This window comes from Neoarius graeffei, chromosome 18 (genome assembly GCF_027579695.1).
Source record: "Neoarius graeffei isolate fNeoGra1 chromosome 18, fNeoGra1.pri, whole genome shotgun sequence".
Taxonomy (NCBI): domain Eukaryota; kingdom Metazoa; phylum Chordata; class Actinopteri; order Siluriformes; family Ariidae; genus Neoarius; species Neoarius graeffei.
The window spans coordinates 26,644,090-26,671,532 of NC_083586.1; the positions used below are offsets into that span (position 1 = coordinate 26,644,090).

Genomic DNA, 27,443 nt, shown 5'->3' on the forward strand with positions numbered 1-27,443 from the left:
TACCTACTGGGCACAGGGGCCCAAGGAGGAGAAAAAGATCGCCTGTATAACAACGGGGCGAATATTGTCGCAGCCATCAGGCAATTGAAATGGCCGTGGTTAAGTTGTTTTGGGCACAATTTGAACCTGGCCATAACCAACCCACTTGCGCAACAGAGGGCCAGTACAGACCGAGCGTTTGGAGTTTGCCGAGCAGTCAACACTGCGTTTGCGCACAGCTGGCTTCGGAGAAATGAGCTACGCAAAGCGCAGGTGGAAACGAACCTCCCCGAGCACTCACTGATCACGGCAAGATATTAATCTGCTCTAACAATGAAAGACTAGTATTCAAACTATGAGAAGAAACTACACTTAAGCTATTACTCATTGTTTATTTACACCATATCAATTGAAGATGCGTTTCGGCCTTTAGTGCGCACTTGAATGCGCTAATTTTTCCAATTTATTAGTGTTTGAATTATTGCACCAGCTTTTAAAATCATGATTTAATATTGTTGTTGGTTTTTTTTTTTTACTGTATTTACATTTGTCAGAATCACCTTCATTCTTCCATTTGGTTTGACATTATGGCTTAGAGTGGACCATTTTGTGTCTGAAAGTAGGCCTATAGAGATCTTGCAGTCACGTGACCGGAAAGTACACAACCGCCATCTTGTCGGTCAAAAACACCGCTGAATACTGCTGCACTCATGTACAGAATGGATCAATTTCAACCGACGGACTACACGGCTCATTTTTCTAATGAACAGATAACTAGATATATGTCTAAAATAAATGAGCTACAGATTTGTGACCCTTATGGCTTTCCGGACGGAGTTTTCACGACCGGATTTTGAACTGCCAGCGGAATACCCGGACGTGTATGATTACCTCATTAACTTTCCCTCGCTGTTCAGTGGTGAAGCACTGCGTGCTTATAAATCTCTGGACAGTTTTCTTTACAGAAATTCAGGATTTGTCAGCGACTCAGATGTGGCATCTTGTAAACAAGAATCCTCATTGGATGGGTAAGTCACTTAAGTATTGAGTATAGCACTGACCAGCCAATTATAGAATAGAATAAGGTAATTCCAGCTGTAATTCCAAATCGTCCGTGTTGTTTACATGGATCTGGCGTTGGAGAGGTAGAAGCTTGGCAGTGGAAGTTTGAGTGGCTGTTTTCTGAGCTTAGTCAACAGGCCGGCTCTGCAGCCTCGTTTTTGCTTCCGCTCCCGGCGCCGCCTCCTTCGCTTTGCTTCCGATAACAATCCACGGAGACCCAGCTGGTCTCGCTATCTCGTCCGGAATGTTTTTTTTTTTTTTCCTCGTCCGGAATGTTGTGCATGCGATGGAAATCGCTACAAACCGTCATTTTCTGCTGGAAACCAATGTCCAGTAAGTCCATACGGTTGTAGTGGATATTGAAGTCCGGTACAGACGAACAACACGCAAAAATACACACAAAAAACATAAAAACCGTGCACAGGTAGGGAGAGCTTGTAGCCGCAGCCGTTGTAGTAGAATTGTATATAGTAGGGTTTTCCAGAAGAAAAGGTAGAAGTAAAAGCAGAAGTAGAACTAGAAGTAGAAGGCGGAATATGGCGTTTGACCGACAAGATGGCGTCTGTCACAATCTGGATCGGCTGTGATGTCACATGCAAGTGCTCCATTTACCAGAAGTCTGTGCTTCACTGCCGTTTGGGGTGCAATATTTCCCGACTGAAGTCGTTAATAGTGGCTATTTGTTTGAACAACATGACAAATTTTCCATTAAAAGTATAGTGTAGGCTAAAAAATGAAGTCAAAATTTATTATTAGTAGCATACTGTATTTGTGTAACCACATGTTATGTTCACTAGCACGTCCCTGCACCATAGCCTACGTGAACAAGCGGTAATAGGATATTACTTTATAATGATTTATATAATTATGTATTTATAATTATATATGTTATATAATATATTTATATATTAAACAAAACTAACTAACTAAACTAACAAAAAACTAACTTTTTAGGTTAAATAGGCCCAGATGATACCGTATATGCATGATTATGACAGGAGGGGGCGTGGTATCACGATGGTGGCTCTCCATCGTGATGGATGACCACCACTGTCGATGGACGATGGCATCGTCTATCGGCACAGCCCTATTCGACAGTGCAGTTTGATTCGCCGCAGGTTTAGCTGAAACTGTGTCGGCGTGGTGCCTGGATAAGTGGTGGCGGAGATTGGTTGTATTGCCACTATATTTTACCTCTATGTGGCACAGTTTGCACACTGCTTTTGTTCTGTCGACTTCGTCTCCGTCCTCGTAACGTTTGAATCCAAAGTAATGCCATACATCAGCTTTCAGGCCAGGCGATGATTTTAGCTGTGCAGCTTCAGCCATGTCGCGTTCTTAAGTTTCGGTTTCGTTTGCCGGCACCCGCTTTTTTATAGCGGTCCTTGCGCGGTCGAGAAAATAGTGCCTACGGTATAGCCACCTGGAAGAGATCGATCCACACATTTTTGAATCGATCTCGTATTTTTTGAACGTGAATCGATATCAGATCGTGGATCGATCTTTTGAACCCAGCCCTAGTAACTAAGAACAGCATCTGAATGAAACTTACCTGAGCACTATCTGCCTTGTTAAATGGGTACTGAATATTTACATCAAACGGTTTATACCTGCGGCAGAAAAGTATTTGCCTCCAAACACCACAGAAACACTATAATTAATTTTCTTACCTGTGTAAACCGTGAGGCCACCGAGTAGGTCGATACTGCACCGCTGAACCTTGTAACAGCCAATAAGATGAGGAAATGTACCAGCTTCCAGTAGAGTGAAGGGGTGATCGCCAGTGCATATTTTCAGAAGTTTTATCACAGAAGAGGCAATCAGTTGAACAGGAATATCGACCAATGATTTCTTTCCAGGGGAAAACACAGAGATCAGAGTGGGTACAGTTAAATACTTATTTTCGTCCAGGTTCTTCTTCCCTGAGTTTTGATTTCGGTGTTCAAATCACTGAATGGGCCATGTGAAAGACCGACCAGGCCTCTTTAGTATTTGTTCTGAGCCCAATAATTGTAATAAGTGCTAAAACTAATAATAATTATAATTCCGGATGCATTTTATGTCCATGGGATGAGTCCGTATTGATGAATGTTATTATTTTTCTTTTTTTGTTAATATTTATTTTATGCGGTCATTTTCCCCATTCTCTTGAAGGGTCCCAATAACTGAGTTGTCTATGTTGTCCAGGGACAGCGTTTAATAAAATGTATAGCTTTTCTCTGAGATTTCTTTTTTCCAGAAATAATATTTTTTTTCGTGGTCCAAATCCTGCGCTCTGATTGGCTGGCGAGCGGGTCCGTATCCTACGGTACGGACCCCGGTTACGGACCTCTGGCGACTCGCTCGTTCACAACAAATATAGTAGCATTTTTTGTCAACATTTATCTTTTTTTATGATTTATTTATAAGATTATCAAAAACCTTATAAATGTTTGCCAGCATTTCTCAGGAGAATAGCATTAATTTTACAGCATGGATAGTGATAACGACAGTGTTCACAGCGAAAGCAAGTTTTACTGCCCTGAGGAAGAAGAAATAAAATAAAACATTTCAGGAGAAAGCTAAAAATCTGTAATTTGCTTACGCCGAGCAAAAACATGGCTGAATCCTGAATGACTCCTATTTGTATAAATAAGGGACGACATAGGCGGCAAAATGTAGTTTTTCCCCTGCCATGGAAGTGCACTTGTATACCGAGGAGGAAGCCATTTGCATTATAGCCGTGAATGAGGATTCAAAATGGCGGCTCGGTTTTCCCTTTCGGGCGCTCTCGTTTTCTGTTAGAATTCGGTAAAGAAAAAAATAAATATATTATTTACCAGCTTAAGGTCGGTCCGTATGGTGAAATTCTGCGACTTCGGTCCAGAGGGCCTCGCTCAGTACTTTCAAGACCTCGGTCACGGTATTTCACCATACGGACTGACCTTAAGCTGGTAAATAACGTGTATTTTTCCTTTAAAAAAAACTGGCATGGAGAAACATTACCCCATGATAAGAGACAAAAATAAACCCAAAGAATTAAGAGCTGGACCAAAATTGGCAGCTCTGGGAACCCTATTGCTTTTGTTTTGATTATTAGTGGCCCAATATCGAGCCCTTGGGGGGGGGGGGGTGAAGCTTGCCAAACAGCAAGTGAGGCTCAGTAATGCTTTTATACATCTACGCCAAACTTGGTGAACTGACCCACGACTCCAATTCCCTCAGGGATTCTAGCAACAATGACCTGTTGATATATAAATGAGGAAAAACTTGTTTTTAGTTATTACTCATCATGTATTTGGTCTATAAAAAAAAAGACCTGATTTCAGGACATGCTGCCATTTCCTGTTCTGAGATCATATTTGATGATAAACAATATTATACTGTTTATTTCAATTATTCTATTTTTATTTATTGCATTGCCAGTTTGCACCGTGGGTCAGAGAGGACTGAAATTTCATCTGTGCTGTATGTCGAGCATGTATAGCATATTTGACAATAAAGTTGACTTGACTTGATGGCAAAAAGTCGCCAAACAGGAAGCGAGTTCATATCTTGACCAATCTTTGGTCAATTGACACGAAACTTGCTGAGAGTGCATATAGCCATGTCACTGACAAAATGACATTAAGTTTCCATGGCAACTATGGTCTGCTGGGTTGCTTGGCCCCCTTGTCGTTATATTGAGCCATTTTCTTCTTCTTGGGGTCTGTTGCAACCCATATAACCGTATGGTAAAAAGTTTTGAAATTTGGCACACTGATTGCAAGCACTCCCCTGATGCTTTTCACCAAGTTCCATGTTTGCAGCTTCAGTGCTCTAGTGCCACCAACAGGTCAAATTTAGCAGTGCATTTATGAATTGTGGGTGGTAAAAGAGAGCAACTGGACTTGCTTGAAGACGTTTCACCTCTCATCCGAAAGGCTTCTTCAGTTCTGTCTGACTAATAGGGAGTATCAGGTATTTATCCTCTCATGGATGAAAAGGTGTCGTTGAGTCATCCTGTTGGTGTGGGTCACTGGGGGCTGGGTGTGAACGGCCTCGAGAGTCGTTGGGGTGATCAACGGATTGTTTTAATGATTGATTCCCAGTGACCCACACCAACAGGATGACTCAACGACACCTTGGGATTGCTTTTCATCCATGAGAGGATAAATACCTGATACTCCCTATTATACCCTGTCCACACTAGGGATTTTGTACCAATACGAAACTACTTTTGTCCCGCAACACCTGTACACACTAGCAACTATACCGGTACTGTAGCGGTATAACTGTATCGGTACGAAACCCACAAATGTATAGGTTTCGTATCGGTACTGTAGCGCTTCGCTGTAGTGTGGACAGATGAAGCGGCTCTGTATCGATACAAATATAATGCGCATGCGCAAAGTCACACACCTCAAGCGACGTCTTCGCTGAATAAAATAGTGAAGAACAGAGATTCGTTTGTTTCTTTCTCAACTGCCTCGCGCGCTTTATACGATTCGACTGAATAAATGACCACCAGAAATACAGACTATACACTGACAACAAAAAGCACACACACGTTGTTTAATCCGTACGGAAGCCGAGAGAGGCCCTTCATATCATCCTTTTTTTTTTATTCACCTTGTTATCCCGAGATAACGACAATTAATTCAGGATCTGGGCAATTCCATGTAAATGTCAACCTCACCATGCAAAAATAAAGCAACATGTAATACATCAAAACCACTCCCAGAGATCTCACCTAGGCCTGTATTTTACACATGTGAAGAAGTTGAACCAATTTGTAACCAACCTAATATGTCACTGTCAGTCTTTCTTTCTTATAATGTAAACCCCAAGCTAAAATCAACTTTGATCATGTACAATTCTATATTATTGCCACAAGCCACAGAAATGTATGCTAAAATCCACAAAACAATAGCCATCCTAAATATTATTTAAGAACTTTGATAGTTTTAGCTGATATTTAGAGAGTTTTTCAAAGGGTTATGGTGGTTAAATTGCTGATTTTCTAAACATATGCCATGTCTATTTCAGACGCGTCACATCCATAACGGAATTTCGTCACATCCATAACGCTGACTTTTCCTTCCGAAACTCTGCATGAAATACAAAATATTTTAAACAAAGATTTTTTTAATATTCACCTTGGACCCCTCTATCAAACGGATATCTCCATTTCGACATTAGGTTTACAATTTCACAGAGTTTGATAAAAATGTACAGTCACCCAAGAAAAGTGATACTTTTTCTGTCACATCCATAACGCATCTTTTATTGGCATTTCCTGGCATGCCCTAGATGTACTATGGGAATTGTTCTTGCTCTATCACTTCTCCAGTATGGTACAGCCTTAAAATATGCAACACCTGTTTAAATACTGGGAGACAATAAAACATGCACTGGGTCATTTGTTGCCATTTTGAGTTCAAGTGTCACGTCCATAACGCTGGAATTGCTCATCTCGAGAAAACAACACAACTAAGGCCAAGTTTACATTAGACCGTATCTGTCTCGTTTTCTTTGCGGATGCACTGTCTGTTTACATTAAACCGCCTGGAAACGCCGGGAAACGGGAATCCGCCAGCGTCCACGTATTCAATCCAGATCGTGTCAGCTCCGGTGCTGTGTAAACATTGAGATACGCGGATACGCTGTGCTGAGCTCTAGCTGGTGTCTCATTGGACAACGTCACTGTGACATCCACCTTCCTGATTCGCTGGCGTTGGTCATGTGACGCGACTGCTGAAAAACGGCGCGGACTTCCGCCTTGTATCACCTTTCATTAAAGAGTATAAAAGTATGAAAATACTGCAAATACTGATGCAAATACTGCCCATTGTGTAGTTATGATTGTCTTTAGGCTTGCCATCCTTCCACTTGCAAGTGGTAAGTGATATGCGCTGGGATCACACACACAGCGGCTCAGTCCCGAATCACTGCTTGTGCACTTCACTCGCGCGCTCTGTGAGCTGCGCAGGGCCGGAGTGCGCACCCTCCAGAGGGCACTCGCTGTTCAGGGCGGAGTGATTTGGAGCGCAGGATGCCTGCGGAGCCGAGCGTATCCGTGTATTGGCGTTGCTGTGTGCACACTAATCGTTTTAAAAACGTTAATCTGATGATCCGCTGATACGGTCTAATGTAAACATGGGCTAATTCGAGATCTCGAGAAAAGAAAACCGTTATTTCGAGATCTCAAGAAAACAAAACAATTATTCCGTGATCTCGAGAAAACAAAATTATTTCATGATCTCGAGTAAACAGCTGAGAAATGGTTCATTCAGGTGCGCCAAGAGACTTGCGATATGCTGACTTTGGGGCTGTTTCTCATTCTGTATAGACGCAACTTTGGTCATTAGAATGTCTGGAATAATCGATCACCTAATAAGGCAATATTTTGATCAGGGGTTGACACAGGGAGAGATTGCATTAAGTCTTTTAATAAGGGATCGTTTCAAAATCAGTCCGCGGCACCTCCGCAGAAGACTGGCCCGGCTTCGTCTCTACCGACGGAGATACAGCGATCCAGCTGAGATCACGGAATAATTGTTTTGTTTTCTCGAGATCTCGAAATAACGGATGCCATATATTCTCGGAAGGAAGTTACTCGGTAACCATGGAAACATTTCGCGCACGCGCATTTCAACTACCGTGAAAGAAAACCGCAAACATTTCTCGCTAGTGTGGACAGATGCACTAAACTGTACCGCTATACTTTGTATCGATACAGTTATGGGTCAGTCCATGAAATGGGGTTACCAAAATGTGACATAGAGGGAGTCACTTAAAACAATTTACAACTGAAAACAACTTTTATTTCCATGAAGCATTGACCATATAAGAAAATATAACATAGTTGTTAAGAGAACTCCTGCTCTACAATGTATGATAAAATCCATAAATATTTACCCGGTTGCTAATGTAACAAGGACACGAACAAGCTTTTAAAAATAAAGGAAAAATATTGATAAAATCAATTTTTTGCTTTTATTTGCTTACTTTAAACATGAACACTGAATAAGAATTCATTAGAAATATTAGTTCAACATCATAAACACTGAAAATATGAAATACCAGTATTTCACAAACTTCATAAAATCTCTAAGATTTGAACAATAACAACAGTCATTAACAGGAAACAGTTTCATCCTATATGGGGTAAATGAGATTATTGAATTCATTACTTTACTTCGTCACACTTATATCTGCACTTCTCTAGAGCACGTGTTGTGGCGCGTGAGATCCCGCGAGAAGTTATCTCGCGTCAGTTCAGCTGACCTAGATTGAGAAAACAGGTCTCGCAGGTTGTGAACGAACCAGGAAGTGAGTGGACGCCAAGTTAGGATGTGAGAAAAAACATCGATAATTTCTTTTATTGCCGTTTGTTTAAATTTCTTTCTACCTACATCGTTTTACAGTATATTCTTCTTTATATTAAAAACATCAATCATGATTTCAACTCGTTTTATCATTTTTTATAAGCCTGGTTTCTAACGTAACACGGTAGGACACCACAATGTTACGTTCACAACCTATTTTTAGTGGATGAATTCGAAGCTAAATAGTTTATAGAACCTTCTTAACTTTATTATGCGAGTGTAAAACTAAATTGCAAGTACCATGAAACTAATTTTATTGAAATTCTCAGAAAGTAACGAAGGTTTATTTAAGCTCAAAGTCAGCAAATATTCCATGTCACAAAAAACGTGTCATCCGTGTCCAGTCACAGGGGAAGAAAATGTTTCACGTTTCTTTATTTCAAAAGAAAACTTCATTTTTTTTATTTATTTTATTTCTTCAAACAATATTTATGGATAATCTGCTAAATATTTCTTTAAATCATGGAAATTAAAGATGAAATGATTATGTAAACCCGGACCAATGAAAAGTAACATCATTTCATGGACTGACCCTTATACCACTTTCGTACCGGTATAAGTGTGAACACAGCATTAGTCAGACAGAACTGAGGAAGCCTTTCGGATGAGAGGTGAAACGTCTTCAAGAATCTTCAAGCAAGTCCAGTTGCTCTTTTTACCACCCACAGTTACTATGACCTGGATGACTGAGAATCTTCACAGACGTGCATTTATGAATGCAACTTTTGAACTGTATCAGGCCTCAACGTTAACTTTTGACACCTTTTTGGCCTCAATTTTTTGCCCCCCTTGAATTTCCTTTTGCCCTAAAATTTTGTGGTATTTCAGCAAGTTTTCAAGTACACGGTTCAAGGCAATACTGATAGGTTTTCTAGGGGTATAACGGAGTTAATGATAAATGGGGTAAGATACTTATCTATGGGATAATTCACTATGTAAATGATATGCATTTACTGTAGAGGGTGTGGTTTACTATTTGAGACCCAAAAGCATGTCTTTCCATTCACTGAATGCACTTACCACTAGCTTTTTTTTTTTAACATACATGTGAATGTCCTGAAGTCAACCCGGGAAAACGTAAAGGGCACCAGCGACTACTCAGTGATGAAAAGCACAAATGCGCACGCGTGCTTGAAGCGAGACAATCAGAATTGCCGTTACAAATCGGGAAGAAAAAAATAAAAACAGTGGCGATCACAGGGGAGACGAGGATGCTGGTAACTTGCTAAAATATTTCTGCTCGAGCGTCTTGGTCGGGCAAATCAGGAAATGCCTGGCGTTGAGGCTTGTGTATGACTGATTTTCAAAAATACCATTGTATTCCTTGGCTCAAGCAGAGTTCACTGCAACTGATGACATCAATTTCTGCCATTTTGGAATAAATCAAAAAGTGGGTTTTTTGTGCTACTCATCAGACCAACTTTGTCCAATCTTCGCCACATTTGCTCAGAGATGATCTTCTTAACAGTCACACAAGTTATCACATGGATTGTGGACATTCAAACGCATTCCATCATAACAGCCAATCAAAAATGTCAGCAAGGCTGCCAAACAGGAAGTGAGCCCACATCTCAAGTAACTAATACCCTGTCCACACTAGGGATTTTGTACCGATACGAAACTACTTTCGTACCCCAACACCTGTCCACACTAGCAACTATACCGGTACTGTAGCGGTACGAAACCCACAAATGTATGGGTTTCGTACCGGTACAGTATCGGTACTGTAGCGCTTCGCTGTAGTGTGGACAGATGAAGCGGTTCTGTATCGATACAAATATAATCCGCATGCGAAAACGAAACGACCGTGGAGCTACATGGAGCAAAGAAAGGGGGGAGAAATGGAGAGGGGGAGGAGGGAGGGGAAGAGAAGGGAAGAGGGAGAAAGTGAGGGAGGAGAAAGGGATATTCGTTTTCTGTTTCTTTCTCAACTGTCTCGCGCGTTTTATACGATTCGACTGAATAAATGACCACCAGAAATACAGACTGTACACTGACAACAAAAAGCACACACACGTTGTTTCATCCGCCATGTTCTCGGAAGGAAGTTACTCGGTAACCACGGAAACATTTCACGCCCGCGCATTTCAACTTCCGTGAAAGAAAACCGCAAACATTTCTCGCTAGTGTGGACAGATGCACTAAACTGTACCGCTATACTTTGTATCGATACAGTTATACCACTTTCGTACCGGTATAAGTGTGAACACAGCATTTAGCAAATCTGATGAACCACCTTGGAACAATATAGCCAAGATGGGTGAAAAAGCCACTCTTTCTGCTGTCAGATGGCGACACTGTATCAGAGTGTGACTCTGAGTATGTAGACATCATCATAGCCATCATAAGCAATAACCTGTGAAGTTTGAGCCATATCAGGCAAAGCATGGAGAATTTATGGCGCATTCCTATTTGCATGGTGCGACAAATGTCATTTCAACACCTTGCGAAACATCAAAAAACCCTCACAATTTAAAAAAAAAAAAAAAACGGCAACATCTTTGCACAGCCAGTGCAGGTGCCCTCTGTTGGACACTGGAGGTTCTGCATGCAGATGACTGAAAAAGCCACTCATTCTGTTGCCAGATGGTGACCCTATGCCAGAGTGTCACTCTGGATCATAACGATCATACGCAATACTGTGATTGAACCGTATCAGGAAAAACATGGAAAATCTATGAGGAATTTCCTGTTTATGTGGCAAGCCAAGCACCTTGCCATTTCAACACCTTCCTTGCACGGTATCAAAAATCCATTTGCAATTTAACATCAACATCTTTACATCATATATACCAAATGTGACATGAATCTGATGAACCATCTAGGACGAGTAGAGTCTAGATGGGTGAAAAAGCCACTCTTTATTGCTAGACGGTCCATGTTGCCATTCCTTCTCACAACACTTAGATGTTTAGGGGCTGAAGACACCAAGTCATGAAGCGTTTCAGGTGTTATTTTGTCCCATTCTTCCTGTAAACAGGGCTTAAGGCATGCAATATGGCAGTTGCACAAGCCAGTGCATACTTGGTGCCAGTCCTAAGCCCAGATGCATTGGGGAAGGTTGCATGAGGAAGGGCATCTGCTATTAAAAATTAAAAAACCTATGCCAAATCAAATATGCGGATCGTGATGATCCACTGTGGCGGCCCCCAACAGGAACAGCTGAAAGATGATCATCTACAGACCACTGACAGATTCTTTGCACGGTGGTGTAGTGGTTAGCACGGTCGCCTCACAGCAAGAAGGTTCTGGGTTCGAGCCCAGCAGCTGGCGGAGGCCTTTCTGTGTGGAGTTTGCATGTTCTCCCCGTGTCTGCGTGGGTTTCCTCCGGGTGCTCCGGTTTCCCCCACAGTCCAAAAGACATGCAGGTTAGGTTAATATGGGACGGCCTTGGGCCGAGGTGCCCTTGAGCGAGACACCTAACTCCCAAGTGCTCCCCGGGCGCTGTTAGCATGGCTGCCCACTGCTCTGGGTGTGTGTGTGTGTTCACTGCTTCAGATGGGTTAAACGCAGAGAGGAAATTCACAAGCGTGTGATGAATAAAAGTAGTTGTTCTTTTGATCCGAATATCTGCGTCGATCAAATTTGAAGGTGTGACCCCTAATGGCTCCACTTATACATCTTGTGATGTAATGGTCCAAACTTAACGAAAGTTGATCCACACAATAAATACATTGTTTGGACCCACACCAAATTTCATCTGTAGGGGTACAACAACTAACATGTCCACATCTCAAAACCCGCTTAAACCAAAAATAAATAATAAACATTTGGTATACTTGGTCGTGTTTATCTACATTTCCTAAAAGTGCCAACTGGCTGGCTCAATAAAATGGCCACCCAACAGCCAATCAAATTTCAGCAATCAGTATTTGCCAATCTTCATGAAACTTTATTGGCTCATTCCTAACTACACATAAACGCCATGTACCAAATGATCCAAAAGGGGGTGCTGTAATAAGCACAATTGTGTTTTGGCTCATATCTCAAACCACATGGGTTAGAAAAGATTACTTCTTTCCTCCAGTTCAAATGGGCCTATAACCCTTAATCCCCTCCTCCAAATTTCTTGCCGTTTCAATTTCATGAAGAGAGGCGCTGGTTTGTCTTTAAGCACTTCATCTGATTGATTTATTGATCGTTGATATAACCACACGGGCTTGGCATTACTTCGGCAAATTTGTGTCAAGCACTACAATACGGAGTTACGTCCACAAATGTGACCCCTCACCGAATCCAGGGACGCATGTCGACCGAAACGAATCCGAGATAATCGCAAAAGAAGCATTTTTTTTTCGAAATTTGTGATTTTTGTTTTTTTCCGTCATGTGCAAGTTGAGATCTTGAAGAATGCAATCAGTATTTCAGATAATAGATTGTTTTGTTGGAAAAGCATACATTTTTTGTTGCAAATTGTCTCGTTTTTGTCAGGACTGTAGCCTGCTGGGGGGTGTGGGTAAATAACCATATGGGCCATTCACATCATGATTTAAGTCTTTTGTTTTTTTTTCGCGAATCAGCTGTATGATACGAGCTGAGCTCGTGGCTACTTAAGCTGCATACAGGCGTGTAATTTCACTATGGAATGAGGAAGCTAAACAGAGCGCAGAGGAGCTGAAACACCGCGAAGCAAACAGACACGGTATTTACATCGGAGAACCATTTCTAGCAAAAAAAAAAAAAACGCAACCTCGTTTTCCAGATTGAATGGAATACTTGAATGATCGGATGATACACGGACCGTTCTAGGATTACATTCCATCGGAGGCATTGGTGTGTGCAAGGCGCCGTTTCTCGTTCTGATGGGGTAAGTTTATTAATCTAAGGCTGTGTGGTTATTTTTGCATGTAACGGAGTGTGTTGTGGTTTGGTTAAGCCTAGGTCACAACCGGACGTACGATTTTTTGGCGTTTCCCAAATCGCTGCGGTTTTTTTTTTGTTCATGGAGAAAGACGCGCGTTGGCCGTCAGTTTGTCTTGCAACTTGAAAAAAACGTAAGCGCCCGTAGAGTTTGTTTGACATGACAACGAACCTCTGCGGCCGGTCTGCGGCTCGAAAATCAGCATGTCACACGCGCGCTCTCGTACGTTTCATGCACGCCCTCCGTGCGTTTCTTGTGTTTTTTGCGTGTAGACCGGCCGTAGGAGCACGTACGGCCGGTTGTGACCGAGGCTTTACATGAAACTAGCGTTGTGTTAGTTGTGTCATCATTGTGCTATCTTTCTTTCTTACGGTGTGAGTAATTTTTCAACCACAAAACGTTAAAAGTATACTTTAGGACTTATTTTTGTACTTCATAATTGTGTTGGGCATACTTTGCATGGAAGGAAAATTGACATGGTGATCTTTGTTTACATGAAAGTAGCATCGTGCTAGCTCGTAGGGGGTAGGGCTTTCCTTAATATCATGCAAATGAGCAGCATTATGTGCCCGCCCTGCACCCAGAGTAGCTGAGCCCATGTTTACATTAGACCGTATCAGCGGATCATCAGATTAACATTTTTAAAACGATTAGTGTGCACACAGCAACGCCAATACACGGATACGCTCGGCTCCGCAGGCATCCTGCGCTCCAAATCACTCCGCCCTGAACGAGTGCCCTCTGGAGGGTGCGCACTCCGGCCCTGCGCAGCTCACAGAGCGCGCGAGTGAAGTGCACATGCTGTGATTCGGGACTGAGCCGCTGTGTGTGAGATCCCAGCGCATATCACTTACCACTTGCAAGTGGAAGGATGGCAAGCCTAAAGACAATCATAACTACACAATGGGCAGTATTTGCATCAGTATTTGCAGTATTTTTATACTTTTATACTCTTTAATGAAAGGTGATACAAGGCGGAAGTCCGCGCCGTTTTTCAGCAGTCGCGTCACATGACCAACGCCAGCGAATCAGGAAGGTGGATGTCACAGTGACGTTGTCCAATGAGACGCCAGCTAGAGCTCAGCACAGCGTATCCGCGTATTCTCAATGTTTACACAGCACCGGAGCTGACACGATCTGGATTGAATACGTGGACCCTGGCGGATTCCCGTTTCCCGGCGTTTTAATGTAAACGGACAGTGCATCCGCGAAGAAAACGAGACAGATACGGTCTAATGTAAACGTAGCCTGAGATGGAAAACTTTGAGGGCGATTTTCTCCCTTTTCTGTTTTAAGAGGTATACACTTTCAAAAGGCCACACATTCTTCAAATATTGTCAGATCTCCACATGGAAGGCATCATTGGAAAGCTTAGAAACTGTACTTTGTGAATCTGTCAATAACTCAAAATGCCCCCGGGCCGACATGTGTCCCTGGATTCTGTTATCTTACACAAATGTCTTTTCAAATTTTACTTGGCAAAAAGGAAAGCTTTATGTTAACTGTGTCCAGATACACCATCGACTTCTCTGGGCTCGGAGGCGTCTAGGATGGACCATCACACAGTGAAAATGTGTACTATGGTCAGCGAAATCAGTATTCCAGGTCTTTTTAAGAAATAGATGCCGTGTGCTCCAGACCAAAGACGAAAAGGATCATCCAGACCGTCATGTCCAAAACAAGTCCAAAAGCCAGGGTCTGTCATGGTATGGGCCGGGGCTGTGTCGGTGCTAATAAGTCGGTGCTTTACCGTAAAAATGAGTGCTACAGACAAACTCTGAAGCTCCACAAGCCATGACTTTTTAACTATTTAAGCTTGATGCAAGAAATTTTCAGGAACTGTTCTTAGGTCCAAGATACCTTGAAATATTGCAAATGAAGGTCCCCAGTTGCATATTTACCACTTTATATATTGTTGAAATCTTTTAAAAGAAAAGTTTTTGCCCCTCTGTATCTCCACATTTAAATGTCAGAGGTTTCAAATTCTGGTATTTATGTCCCATGTGGTACAGTGGTGCTTGAAAGTTTGCAAACCCTTTCGAGTTTTCTATATTTCTGCATAAATATGACCTAAAACATCATCAGATTTTCACACAAGTCCTAAAAGTAGATAAAGAGAACCCAGTTAAACAAATGAGACAAAAATATTATACCCATATAACTGTATGGTAAATTTCCCAAAATTCTGATCGTCATGAAATTTGGTGTGCCTCATCTCCAGACCATGCTGATAAAAATTTGTAAAAATAAATTTTGATTGGTCCAACCATTTCTAAGTTATGAGCCAATTCAATGTTAAGGTGCGGATCCTATTGACTCTGTGAGCAACGTCTTGTGATGTAAAGGTTCAAACTTAACCAAATTTGACACTTTGCGTTACTACGACAATCTTTGGATGCACACCATATTTTGTGAAATTGTCATTAGGGCTGCTGCAGACATATTTCGATATCTCAAGAACCACTTAAGCTAAAAAGTTCAAATTTGGTGCGATTCTAGTTGGCCACATTTGCTAACAGGTCCTGTAATACTGACTGGCTTGCTCAATAAAAATGGCCACCAACAGCCAATCAAATTTTGGCAGCCAAAATTTTTTTCAAACCCTAGACCCTTTATCCAACTTGCTTGAAATTTGGTGTACATAAAATTAAAAAAAAAAGTTGTAAAGTGAATTTTGACTAATCAAACTGTTTTAAAGTTATAAGCCAATGAAATTTTAAGGTATGGTCACTAAAGACTTCATGGACAATATCTTGTGATGTAAAAGTTCAAATTTCACGAAACTTAATCACCACCACATTCCTTGGAAGTCCATCAAATTTTGTGACATTTTGGCTGCTAAAACAAACTGCAATATCCTAAAAAACACTTTGGCTTAGTTTGGAAATATGTCGGGTTTTAAAATTAACTGGTCTAAGTCTGCTCTCCTACATCTGAATGATTCTGCCAAGACATCGGTCCTTCCTGTAAATATTCCCATAGTGCAGCAGTTTACGTATCTGGGAATCAAAATTTTTTCTTCTCTAAATCAGATTGTTAAATATAATTATTCTCTCGCTCTGAATAAGGTCCTAAAGGACATGGACCAGTGGATTGTTCTACCCATCTCTATTCGGGCCCGCGTCTCCATTATAAAAATGAATATCTTGCCCAGGATTAATTTTGTCAGCGCTATGGTCCCACTCCCCCCGGCTACTGGAGCAAACTCCAATCTGCAACTTCCAAATTCATCTGGAACCGAAAGCGGCCGCGTTTGAAAATGTCTACTCTGCAGAGGAGGAGGGAGAATGGCGGACTGGCCGTTCCTAATTTTGAACTTTATTCTTGGTCATTTGTGCTCAGACCCCTGCTCTCCTGGTTTGGTCTACACTCCACTGTGTCTTGGCTCACACTAGAAAACAACTTGGTAAACCCATGGACGCTCAAAGATGTCCTTTTTGTCAACATGTCTAAAAGACACTCAGTGTGTTTACATGCACATCCAAATCGAGCTGCTGTCGGTAATCGAGCAAAGGGTCCCAGCAGGGGTGCCAGAGAAATCCAATCCTACATGCACACAAGGAAATCGAACTATTGTGTGAGGTACATTGTGCACCCGAGCCACAGGTGGCGCTACACGCCCCATCGTGTTGGTACACTTCCGGTTGTCATCATGAAGAAGAGCTATTCAAGAGTATAAACAAAGTTATCAGTTCCGTTTTCTCTTCTGCTGCTCGCTACTACTACTGTTGTCATGCCGACCGAGGCTGTTGTGTTTCCCGCTTGTGGTCTCGTCACTCATCACTTCCGGAAGGGGCAGTGCTGAAGTAAGCAGCTCGACTACGTAGATCGACAGGGTTTACATGCACTAAGTAGTTCGGCTACAATCGCATAATCTAGGTCGCGTGGCTCGATTACGAGAAATCCAGTTCGGTTCGATTTCAGCCGAGCTAAGGTGTTTCCATGGCATTTAGAACTTTGATTTCAGTCGAGCGATGGCAGAAATTCGATTTTCTCTATGTGCATGTAAACGCACTGACTGTCAGCTGCGTTTTGGTCCCATTATCTCCCATCTTGTATTAACATGGAGATCAGCTGAAACACATTGTCATCTTTCCTGCAAGTGGCACACGCTTTCTCCAATTTTCAATAACAAAGCCCTTCTGATTGGTGGTAGACCTATCTCAGCTCCTCAGTGGGAGGAGAGAGGTGTCCACTATTTGAAAGACATTTATAACAACTTTGGACTGCTTTCGTTTACTGATCTTAAGGATGCATTCGATCTGCCTGGTTCCTCCTTTTTCTTTTATTTGCAGCTCAAGTCAGCCCTTAAAGCATATGGCGTCCCGTGGCAGTGTTCTTTACCCATTCATCCACTCCGAGATATATTTACTAAACATGCTAAAACGACGGGTATGGTATCCAAATTATATAATTTTTTTTACTGGTAACGGACACCCCCACACTTCCAATAGAGAGGGTCTGGAGAAGAGATTGCCCAGGTCTGATTCAAGATTTTGATTGGGATGACGTGTGGTCTGGCATTCGTGATGTGTCACGTAATCCAGACCACCAGCAAATTAATTTCAATTTTTTACATAGAAATATACCTTACCCCCGTCAAACTTCATCATATGAAAATTATTAATGATCCTTTTTGCAATCTGTGCTCTCTGAAAGCTCAGGGCACGTTTAGTCACATGTTTTGCGAATGCCTTCCTGTTGGACAACTGTGGTGCAACGTTGCATCCAAGTTATCCGATTTGATACAAGAAACGGTACCTGTTAAAGCAGACCTGGGCATTTTACGGCCCGCGGGCCGCATCCGGCCCTTTGGTTCATTCTGACCGGCCCGCGTAAGGTTAATTAGAAATTACAAAATAAACGTATTTTCTAATTTTACCTCATGCATGGACTGAATGTGCATTGCTTTTATTTTGAAGTTGTGTTCAACAAAAACGCAATGCGCACGATATGAAATCCCACGAAACCTAATCCCGCGATAACTACTTCCGTAATTTGTCCAGACCAACCACAAACTTGTACGTCATCCTTCAAACGATCCAGCCAATCACATAGTGTGACGTCACCAGCAGGCGCCGGAGCCCGAGCCGATCTGATACCTACACCGAATCGACGTTTTCAGTGATGAAGTTTAACAAATCCAGGTATAGATCCTCTCTCACCGATAATCATCTGTCAGCTGTGCTTCGCATCTCCACCTCAGATTCAACCTGACTCTGATGCACTCGTTAAAGACCAACAGAGACTAGATTACCCTCACTGAACAAATTAAAAACTGAAAAACACCAAATGAGGTGATTAGACTACAAATGTGGGCATCATTATTATAATATGATGTATCTTGTTTGATATTTGGAGTAGAAAGACAATATTGTGATGTCTTTGTGTTTTGGGGTGAATGTGACTGGAAAAAAAAAAGGTACAAACGTTCACGTTTTGTTAACCGTTGTTTTGGGAAATTTGATTGAATAAATGACATTTTTTGTAAGGCAACCTCGTTTTTTCCATACTCTTACCAGTTTGTAAAAACAAATGTTATTTACTGATTTATATAAAGAAATACAATTAATATTATGCAGAATTTAGTTCAGCCTTTTGGTCCGGTCCTCCACAAAATTTTCTGTTTCTCATGTGGCCCCATGGAAAAAATAATTGCCCACCCCTGTGTTAATGTGTGCGTGTTGCTTCTGAATGACCTGTCTACTCTTAAAGTGCTGATGACACGAACATGACTCTATGCAATTTCTTAAATAAACTATACAACACGGCAAACATGTTAGATTTCTGTTATAATTACGTGAAAAGAAGCTGTTGTTACGCGAATATCCAACTTTTAATTGCACAGCGCAAGAAAACTGGGTCCGTGGCTCGCGGCCATGTTGTGACGTCAGCGGGAGAACACGCTGCGGTTCACTGGCTGTTCTACTCTGGTTCTACTCAATGGAAATGGCGCATGAAAACGCCGGTGAACTCTCTAGTGCTAGCTCTTCCTCTTCTGGGAGTCTAGAATTGTGTTGATCTCTTCCGAATAGAATCTATGATAGCCTACCCTCTTTACCCTTTGCCTCTCGTTGCTAGGCGGCAGTTACATGAAAGCCGCAAGCTTTCACAAGCAAATACATGACTGATATCACGCCGACTTTATGATTACATTTATGATTATCATGTAGAATCTATAGCTCTACGTACCTTTATCTTATGTCGTTTCACAACACATGTTCTGACAGGAGGACTGTCTTTGGATCCGGCATAGCTACTAGTAGACCCCCTCCGGAATACTGGCAGTGTTGCCAGATTGGGAGGTTTCCCGCCTAGTTGAGCGGTTTCAAGTGCATTTTGGTGGGTTTTGAACATATTTTGGGCTGGAAAACTTCAGCAGTATCTGGCAACACATACTGCTGACGTTTTCCAGCCCAAAATATGTTCAAAACCCACCAAAATGCACTTGAAACCGCTCAACTGGGCGGGAAAAATCCCAATCTGGCAACACTGTGTAGGCACTGCTGATGGTAGTAACACACGTTTGTGCTGAACTGAACACCCAAGAGATTCCTTTAAGCTGGGAAGGGTGTCAAAACAATCCAAATCGAAGTGTTCAGAGCACAGGACGGATGTTGGTGAGGGCTCCCACTTGTCACGAGTGCGCCTGACTTGCTTCACCCACTTCGCATGCAGCTCGGGATCTCTGGGAAACTTGAATAAACTTACCCCATCCTTGTGGGTTTTGGAGCATAAGCCGGCAACACAACGCGAAGGCATAATAACTAATATATATATAATAATGTATAATAATAATACTAATAATGACAAACTGAACACCTGTTGCATCAACAACAAACTGGTAAGTGAGGAGGAAGGTTCTTTCGCTGACGTCATATAGCTCCTCCTCCTCTTTCGTCTCCTGGGTGCTGCAGCCCCGTCAAATTTGCCCAAATAGCCGCGTTTTTTATCATAACTTGTAAAATAGGCGCCTTCGTGAATTAATATATGGATCATCGGGAATTACTTTTTATGTCATAAAACATCGCCAAAGATGTCAAAAACGTGTCATCAGCACTTTAATATTTCCAAACTCAAGAAGCGTATAATTTTTGCCGGACTGACAGCGGCCAAGAAAATGGTTGCCACTCGCTGGAAGCCACCTCATTCTCTCACTATCAAGTCTTGGACTCTTTCTTTTCTGGATGTCGTATATTTGGAACTTTCAACAGCCTGAATTAATGGTGCTAATGAGAGCACGCTAAATGCCTGGTGTAGTACTGCTGAGACTCAAAGATATGCTGCGAGCTTGTTTTTTGTTTTTCACCACTGAACTGACTCTCATTCATTCCTGTGTCCCTGCATGTCAAGTTCCTCTCTGTTTTGTTTTGTACGTCTCTGTGTGTGTCCTGTGTCTGTATATGTGCGTGTGTGTATTTTTATATTTCCATTTTTATTTATTTATTTATTTAGGCGGCACGGTGGTGTAGTGGTTAGCGCTGTCGCCTCACAGCAAGAAGGTCCTGGGTTCGAGCCCCGTGGCCGGCGAGGGCCTTTCTGTGCGGAGTTTGCATGTTCTCCCCGTGTCCGCGTGGGTTTCCTCCGGGTGCTCCGGTTTCCCCCACAGTCCAAAGACATGCAGGTTAGGTTAACTGGTGACTCTAAATTGACCGTAGGTGTGAATGTGAGTGCGAATGGTTGTCTGTGTCTATGTGTCAGCCCTGTGATGACCTGGCGACTTGTCCAGGGTGTACCCCGCCTTTCGCCCGTAGTCAGCTGGGATAGGCTCCAGCTTGCCTGCGACCCTGTAGAACAGGAGAAAGCAGCTAGAGATAATGAGATGAGATTTATTTATTTATTTTTGCTTGCGATTAATAATGTTACTTCTTCCGTGTTCTGTGGTGTCACATGACACGTTCCTTTGTCTCGGGCCTACTGTACGCCTAATGTGTAAACTGGGACTGTGTTGTGATGTTGAATCCCTAAAAGTCTTGGCATGCTTCTTTTTGACTTTTTCCTCAAACTTCAATAAAAATTTTATCGCAAAAAAAAAAAAAAAACAACCCACTTTGGCTTAAAATAAATAAATAATAAATTGTGTGTGGTCGTGCTTGGCCATGTTTGAACATGTGTTTGCAACTTCTGCAATGCAGCTTGGACCCTGATGATTGCTGCTTGTGGCTATATTTTCCATTTATTACTATTAGTGTGTTTATTATTATCGATAAAGGAAAACTTACAAATTAATATTGTTCAACCTACCTTACAAACATGCTCTGCTATGCTGGACAGGCTCTGAGTGAGCAGACACACACACAAGGCTTTCTGGGATAGCTGCTTCTCCAAATGTGATACAAGGGCATTTAGCTTATCTACAGCAACAAGAGAAGAAATATCAGGTTAAAACCGTTATGTTAATGGTGGTTTTAATATGGTTAATATGGTATATCAAAGTCCATTCATGAACTGTTTCAGGAGAGCACACAAAATAATTACTGACAACATTCAGTTGTTTTTTTTTTTTTAATGAACAAAGAATGACCTCATTTCAGGTAGGACTTTTTTTTTTTTTTTTAAACCCGTCACTTAGAACTTTAACAGCAAGCCATAAATAATTTCCTATAACCTTGTAGGAAAGTTGCTGATGCACACTACGGTACAATCAAATACGAATACATTATTCGGATTGAACAGATGAGATTAAAATATGAAAAACAGATTCAAACTGGATGGAGGTTATTTATTTATTTAATTTTTTACAGCTTACAGAATCCCACAGTATAAAATAAAGGGTTTCTATTTATTCAGCTATTTATTTTACTTAAAATGTGCAGCTTTTTTTTTTTTTTTTAAAGGGAAGCTCAGGGAGAGTTGTCATGTTTCCACAAATTCCCACTTCAAGTACTGCGCAAAAGGCAAAAATAAACATTTTCGAGATAGACGTTTTCTTTTCCTCCCTAGCTACATTTAGGCTACGTTCACACTGCAGGCTGAAGTGACTCAAATCCGATCTTTTCGCCCATATGTGACCTGTATCCGATCTTTTATGGACAATATGAACGACACAGATCCGATTTTTTCAAATCCGACCCAGGCCGTTTGGATATGTGGTCCTAATTCCGATTCCTATCCGCTCTTTTCATATGCGACTTCAGTCTGAACCGCCAGGTCGCATTCATCCGACTTATACGTCATCAACAAGCCACAAACGTCACTATTCTGTGCTGAAGTAGGCGGCGGGTCTCTCAGAAAAAGTTACAACAACATGGCGCATAATGACATCAATGCGAGGGACGCTTCGGGCTGTGAAGGTTCTGAATCTTCTCAATGGAAGGACGCAGAGGTTAGGGAGCTGATTTCCATTTGGGGGGATGCAGCTATTCAAGCTAGATTGGATGAGTCATACCGCAACCGGGCGGTTTTCCTTCCGTAAACACTGGCCATGCTCACTGCGTGTGACGTCGTCGTATCCTGCAATGCGCATGCGGAACACTTTTAGGTCGCTTTCGTTCATACTGAGGATCACATACAAGTCGCATATATTTGTTAATGTGAACGACCTCACAAAAAAATCGGATTTCACAAAAAAATCGGAATTGAGCATTAAGCCTTGCAGTGTGAATGTAGTGTTACACACTTTTTTTTTTTAAACATTTGGAATGAATTAATTCTGATCCTGAATGTACCAACGGTCAGATACATGAGCATGTTTCTACAACCCCAAATCAGGAAAAAAAAGTTGGGATGTATGGAAAATAAGAAACCAGTGATTTGCTAAATTTACTCGGACTTGTATTTCATTGCAGATATATGGACCAAAGATGTTTCATGTTTCGTCTGGTCAACTTCGTTTCATTTGTTAATATACATCCGTTCCTTCATTTCAGGCCTGCAACGTATTCTTAAAAAAAGTTGGGACGGGGACAATTTAGGGCTACTGAGGTAAAGTAATTAAATAATTATGTGATTTGTAATCGTGATTTGGTACAAAATCAGTATTTCAGGAAAGGTCTAGTTTTTGAGGAGCAAAGATGGATTAAGGATCTCCAGTTTGTCAACAAACGCATGAGAAAAGGATTGAAAATGTTGAAAAACGATGGTCCTCAAAGTAAGACTTGAAGGGATTTGGATACACTACCCTCTACAGGAATCTGGAGGAATTTCAGTGCATAAAAGGAAAGCCTAAAATAAACCCCGGTTGAGCTACGATCCCTCAGACGGCACTGTATCAAGAACCGTCATTCGCAGGGGTTAAATTGGGATTGGTTATGTGGGGGGGGGGGGGGGGGGGGGGGGGGGGGGGGCTCTGCCTCGTACCCGCCCCTGCCCCCGCCGCCCTGCCCCAATATACTTTTTGGAAAATAACCTTCTAATTTGATAACCATATCATATTGCACAGAGATATACACCTTATCTGTGTGTTGTAGGCCTATGTGTGTCTTGTAGTGCCCCCCGACACATTATGGCAGTTTGTATGTAGATTGGTTGGCCAATGTAACAGATTGTACAGGTTGTTGTACATTGGTTTGAAGGAAATGATTAGTGGGGGGTCTGGGGGTCCTCCCCCAGAAGTTTTTTATTATCATACATGTTATTTGCTGAATTCTGGTGCATTTTAATAAGTTGTTAGCTGACTTTACAGAGGTAGGTTGAGCAATATCATGTTAAATCTTGTCACATGCCTACAGGTGAAAAATGTGAAGGAGAAATGTTCAGTGAGAAAATTTGAAGGCTTGCACAATCTTAAACCAAAACAGTTGATTTATTTTGGAGGATAAATGTTAAATATGCCAAAACACTGTCAGTCAAATTGTCAATCAAATATATTCATGCAGTGAATGCAACCAAATACAAACAACACTATAACATTGGAAGCATTTATTATTATTATTATTATGTATTCAATTATTTATTTGGCATGTGGTGCTTTTTGTATTGTCTAGAACATACATAAGATGAGCATATTATAGCAGCAAAATAGAAGCACAATCATTTGAATGCAGCAAAACTTTTGCTGCATTCAAATGATTGTGCTTCTATAATATGCTCATCTTATGTATGTTCTAGACAATACAAAAAGCACCACATGCCAAATAAATAATTGAATACATAATAATAACAATAATAATTACACTAATAATAGGATCGTATGCAGGTAAAAGGGGAGACGGTGTACGGAGAAAATTATAAACAAGTCACAACGCTGAAACACAAGCCCAAAAACCCGCAAACCACGACTTCTGATTTTTTTTTTAAAGCGAGCTCACAAAAAAAGAAACCCCAAAGTCGCTTATAAAAAGTGGAATTGGCAACCCACGCAGTGTTCCAGAAACCAGAATCTCTGATCGCAAGTTCTGTTCTAAATAGCTTTGACAGGTCGTCTTGTTATCAGGAAAACTATGATCTCTCATAAAAGTCATGGGTTTATTGATTAATAAAACGATATTTAATTATTCAGAACTGAAAATCGTGAAAAGGGTTTGTTGCTTTTGATGTGTGCGTGATCATATGCCATCCGCTCTGAGCTTATGTGCCGGGGCTCAGCCCCGGACAGCCCCGGCCCAATTTAACCCCTGGTCATTCGTCTATCGCCGACTATGTTTACTGTGCAAAAACGAAGCCTTATATTAACTGTGTCCAGAAGCGCCATTGACTTTTCTGGGTTGGGAGGCATCTGGGATGGACCGTCACACAGTGGAAATGTGTATTGTGGTGAGACGAATCAGTATTTCAGGTCTTTTTTTTTTTTTAAGAAACAGATGCCTCAAAGAATGTTCCTCAAAGAAAGATATAGAGGAATTTGGATTTTTCACCATCTATGGTGCATAATATAATTAAACAATTCAAGGAATCTGGAGGAATTTTGGTGTGTAAAGGGCAAGGGCGCAAGCCTCAGCTGAACACCTGTGATCGCCAATCCCTCTGCTCTGTTTTCTCTCCATGCGCTCACGGAAGGCGGTCGCATTTCTCTGCTCTCCTCTCCCTTATCTTCCCTGCTTATGCTCCTCTTGTCTCATCTCGTCTGTCTACTGTCTATACTTTTGAGAGACTCTCTCTGCACTGCTCTCCAAACTTAAAAAATCATGGAATTGATAAACTGGTCTCTTAACAAAATTGACACAGTTTTCTCGACGAGAAGCCTGGGTTTGGGGGAACCCGCCTGTCCTGCCGGAACGGTCGCAGCTGGCTACACGATGGATTCGTGGGAGCAGTGGCGGGTCGTGCGCCTGGCGATTCTTTCTGTGGAGGACATTGAAGACATCTACCTATTCGGAACCATGATTACAGGACTTTTGCTGATTGGATTAGGCATTGCCCTGGTTTATCGAGGAAATCAGAAAACGGTGACAGCTGTTCAAAGCCCATAAAGCTGCCCAACATGATTGAAGTGGTGGGCAGAGCTGTCAGCACTCAGACTGTGGCTATTCAGAATCGCAACATGGATAACATCATGGAGAAGCTTTCAGCTTTGCAAAGGAAATGGATTGATTCGGAGACCAGAATGGACAAACAGAGTGGTCGTGTAAAAGAATGCGTCTACTCGCCCCAAGACCAAACAATCCCAATCTTATCTGCTTTCGGCTCCCTCAGACAGCACTGGCCTCGGCCAAGGCCGTTGCTGGGACAACATCTCCCCTTGAAGGTCACTGCTGTGAGATGCTCTCGCATTCCTTCCCCCACTTCCTGCAGTCGCCGCTTTTACCCCCAGTGTGACAAGCGGGTGCACGACCAGCGCCGTCATGGCTGCAGGAACAGAGGGCTGCTTGCTTGCGCTGGGTTACCTCTACCTCCCCCCCCCACCCCCGATCCCCCCTCAAGTCCCGAGTTTTCATGTTGTAAAGTGTACTTGTGTTATTTTGTGCTGAGGAGGTTTTTTTTAATGTTCCCACACTGTACTCCTCACAGGAGCATAGTGTGGGGGTTGCTTTTTTTTCCCCTCCCCTCTCCTCATGTTACTCTATTTTTCTTTTAATCCCTGTCTTCTTGTCCTGTCTACTCCCCCTCTGTGAATTGTGTGTGTGTGTGTGTGTGTGTGTGTGTAAGGACAGGTTGATGGTCAATTTCGCTGGTACTTGTGACTAGTGACAATAAAGGGTTCATTCATTCATTCAAAAACCACAATTTATTGATCGTTGATATAACCACACGGGCTTGGTATTACTTCGGCAAATTCGTGTCAAGCACTACAATAAGGAGTTACGCCCACAAATGTCTTTTCAAATTTTACTTGGCAAAAAGGAAAGCTTTATGTTAACTGTGTCCAGATACACCATCGACTTCTCTGGGCTCGGAGGCATCTAGGATGGACCATCACACAGTGAAAATGTGCACAATAGTCAGCGAAATCAGTATTCCAGGTCTTTTTAAGAAATAGATGCCGTGTGCTCCAGACCAAAGACGAAAAGGATCATCCAGACCGTCATGTCCAAAACAAGTCCAAAAGCCAGGGTCTGTCATGGTATGGGCCGGGGCTGTGTCGGTGCTAATAAGTCGGTGCTTTACCGTAAAAATGAGTGCTACAGACAAACTCTGAAGCTCCACAAGCCATGACTTTTTAACTATTTAAGCTAGATGCAAGAAATTTTCTGGAATTGTTCTTAGGTCCAAGATACCTTGAAATACTGCAAATGAAGGTCCCCAGTTGCATATTTACCACTTTATATATTGTTGAAATCTTTATATATTAAAAAAAAAAAGTTTTTGCCCCTCTGTATCTCCACATTTAAATGTCAGAGGTTTCAAATTCTGGTATTTATTTCCCATGTGGTACAGTGGTGCTTGAAAGTTTGCGAACCCTTTCGAGTTTTCTATATTTCTGCATAAATATGACCTAAAACATCATCAGATTTTCACACAAGTCCTAAAAGTAGATAAAGAGAACCCAGTTAAACAAACGAGACAAAAATATTATACTTGGTCATTTATTTATTTAGGAAAATGATCCAATATTACACATCTGTGAGTGGCAAAAGTATGTGAACCTCTAGGATTAGCAGTTAATTTGAAGGTGAAATTAGAGTCAGGTGTTTTCAATCAATGGGACGACAATCAGGTGTGAGTGGGCACCCTGTTTTATTTAAAGAACAGGGATCTATCAAAGTCTGATCTTTACAACACATGTTTGTGGAAGTGTATCATGGCACGAACAAAGGAGATTTCTGAGGACCTCAGAAAAAGCGTTGTTGATGCTCATCAGGCTGGAAAAGGTT

At 41.8% G+C, this 27,443-nt stretch overlaps 1 protein-coding gene across 1 annotated transcript in view; it reads right to left on the minus strand.

The window, feature by feature from the left end:
• The window catches only part of brat1 (BRCA1-associated ATM activator 1), an 83,405-nt gene that overhangs the window by 16,827 nt on the left and 39,135 nt on the right, over positions 1-27,443 (minus strand). Inside the window, exons 8-9 of the mRNA XM_060898615.1 lie at positions 21,496-21,605; positions 2,712-2,892 (exon numbers count right to left, since the gene is read on the minus strand). Of these exons, the coding sequence (XP_060754598.1) occupies positions 2,712-2,892; positions 21,496-21,605 (291 nt within the window). The remainder of the gene's footprint in view (positions 1-2,711; positions 2,893-21,495; positions 21,606-27,443) is intronic.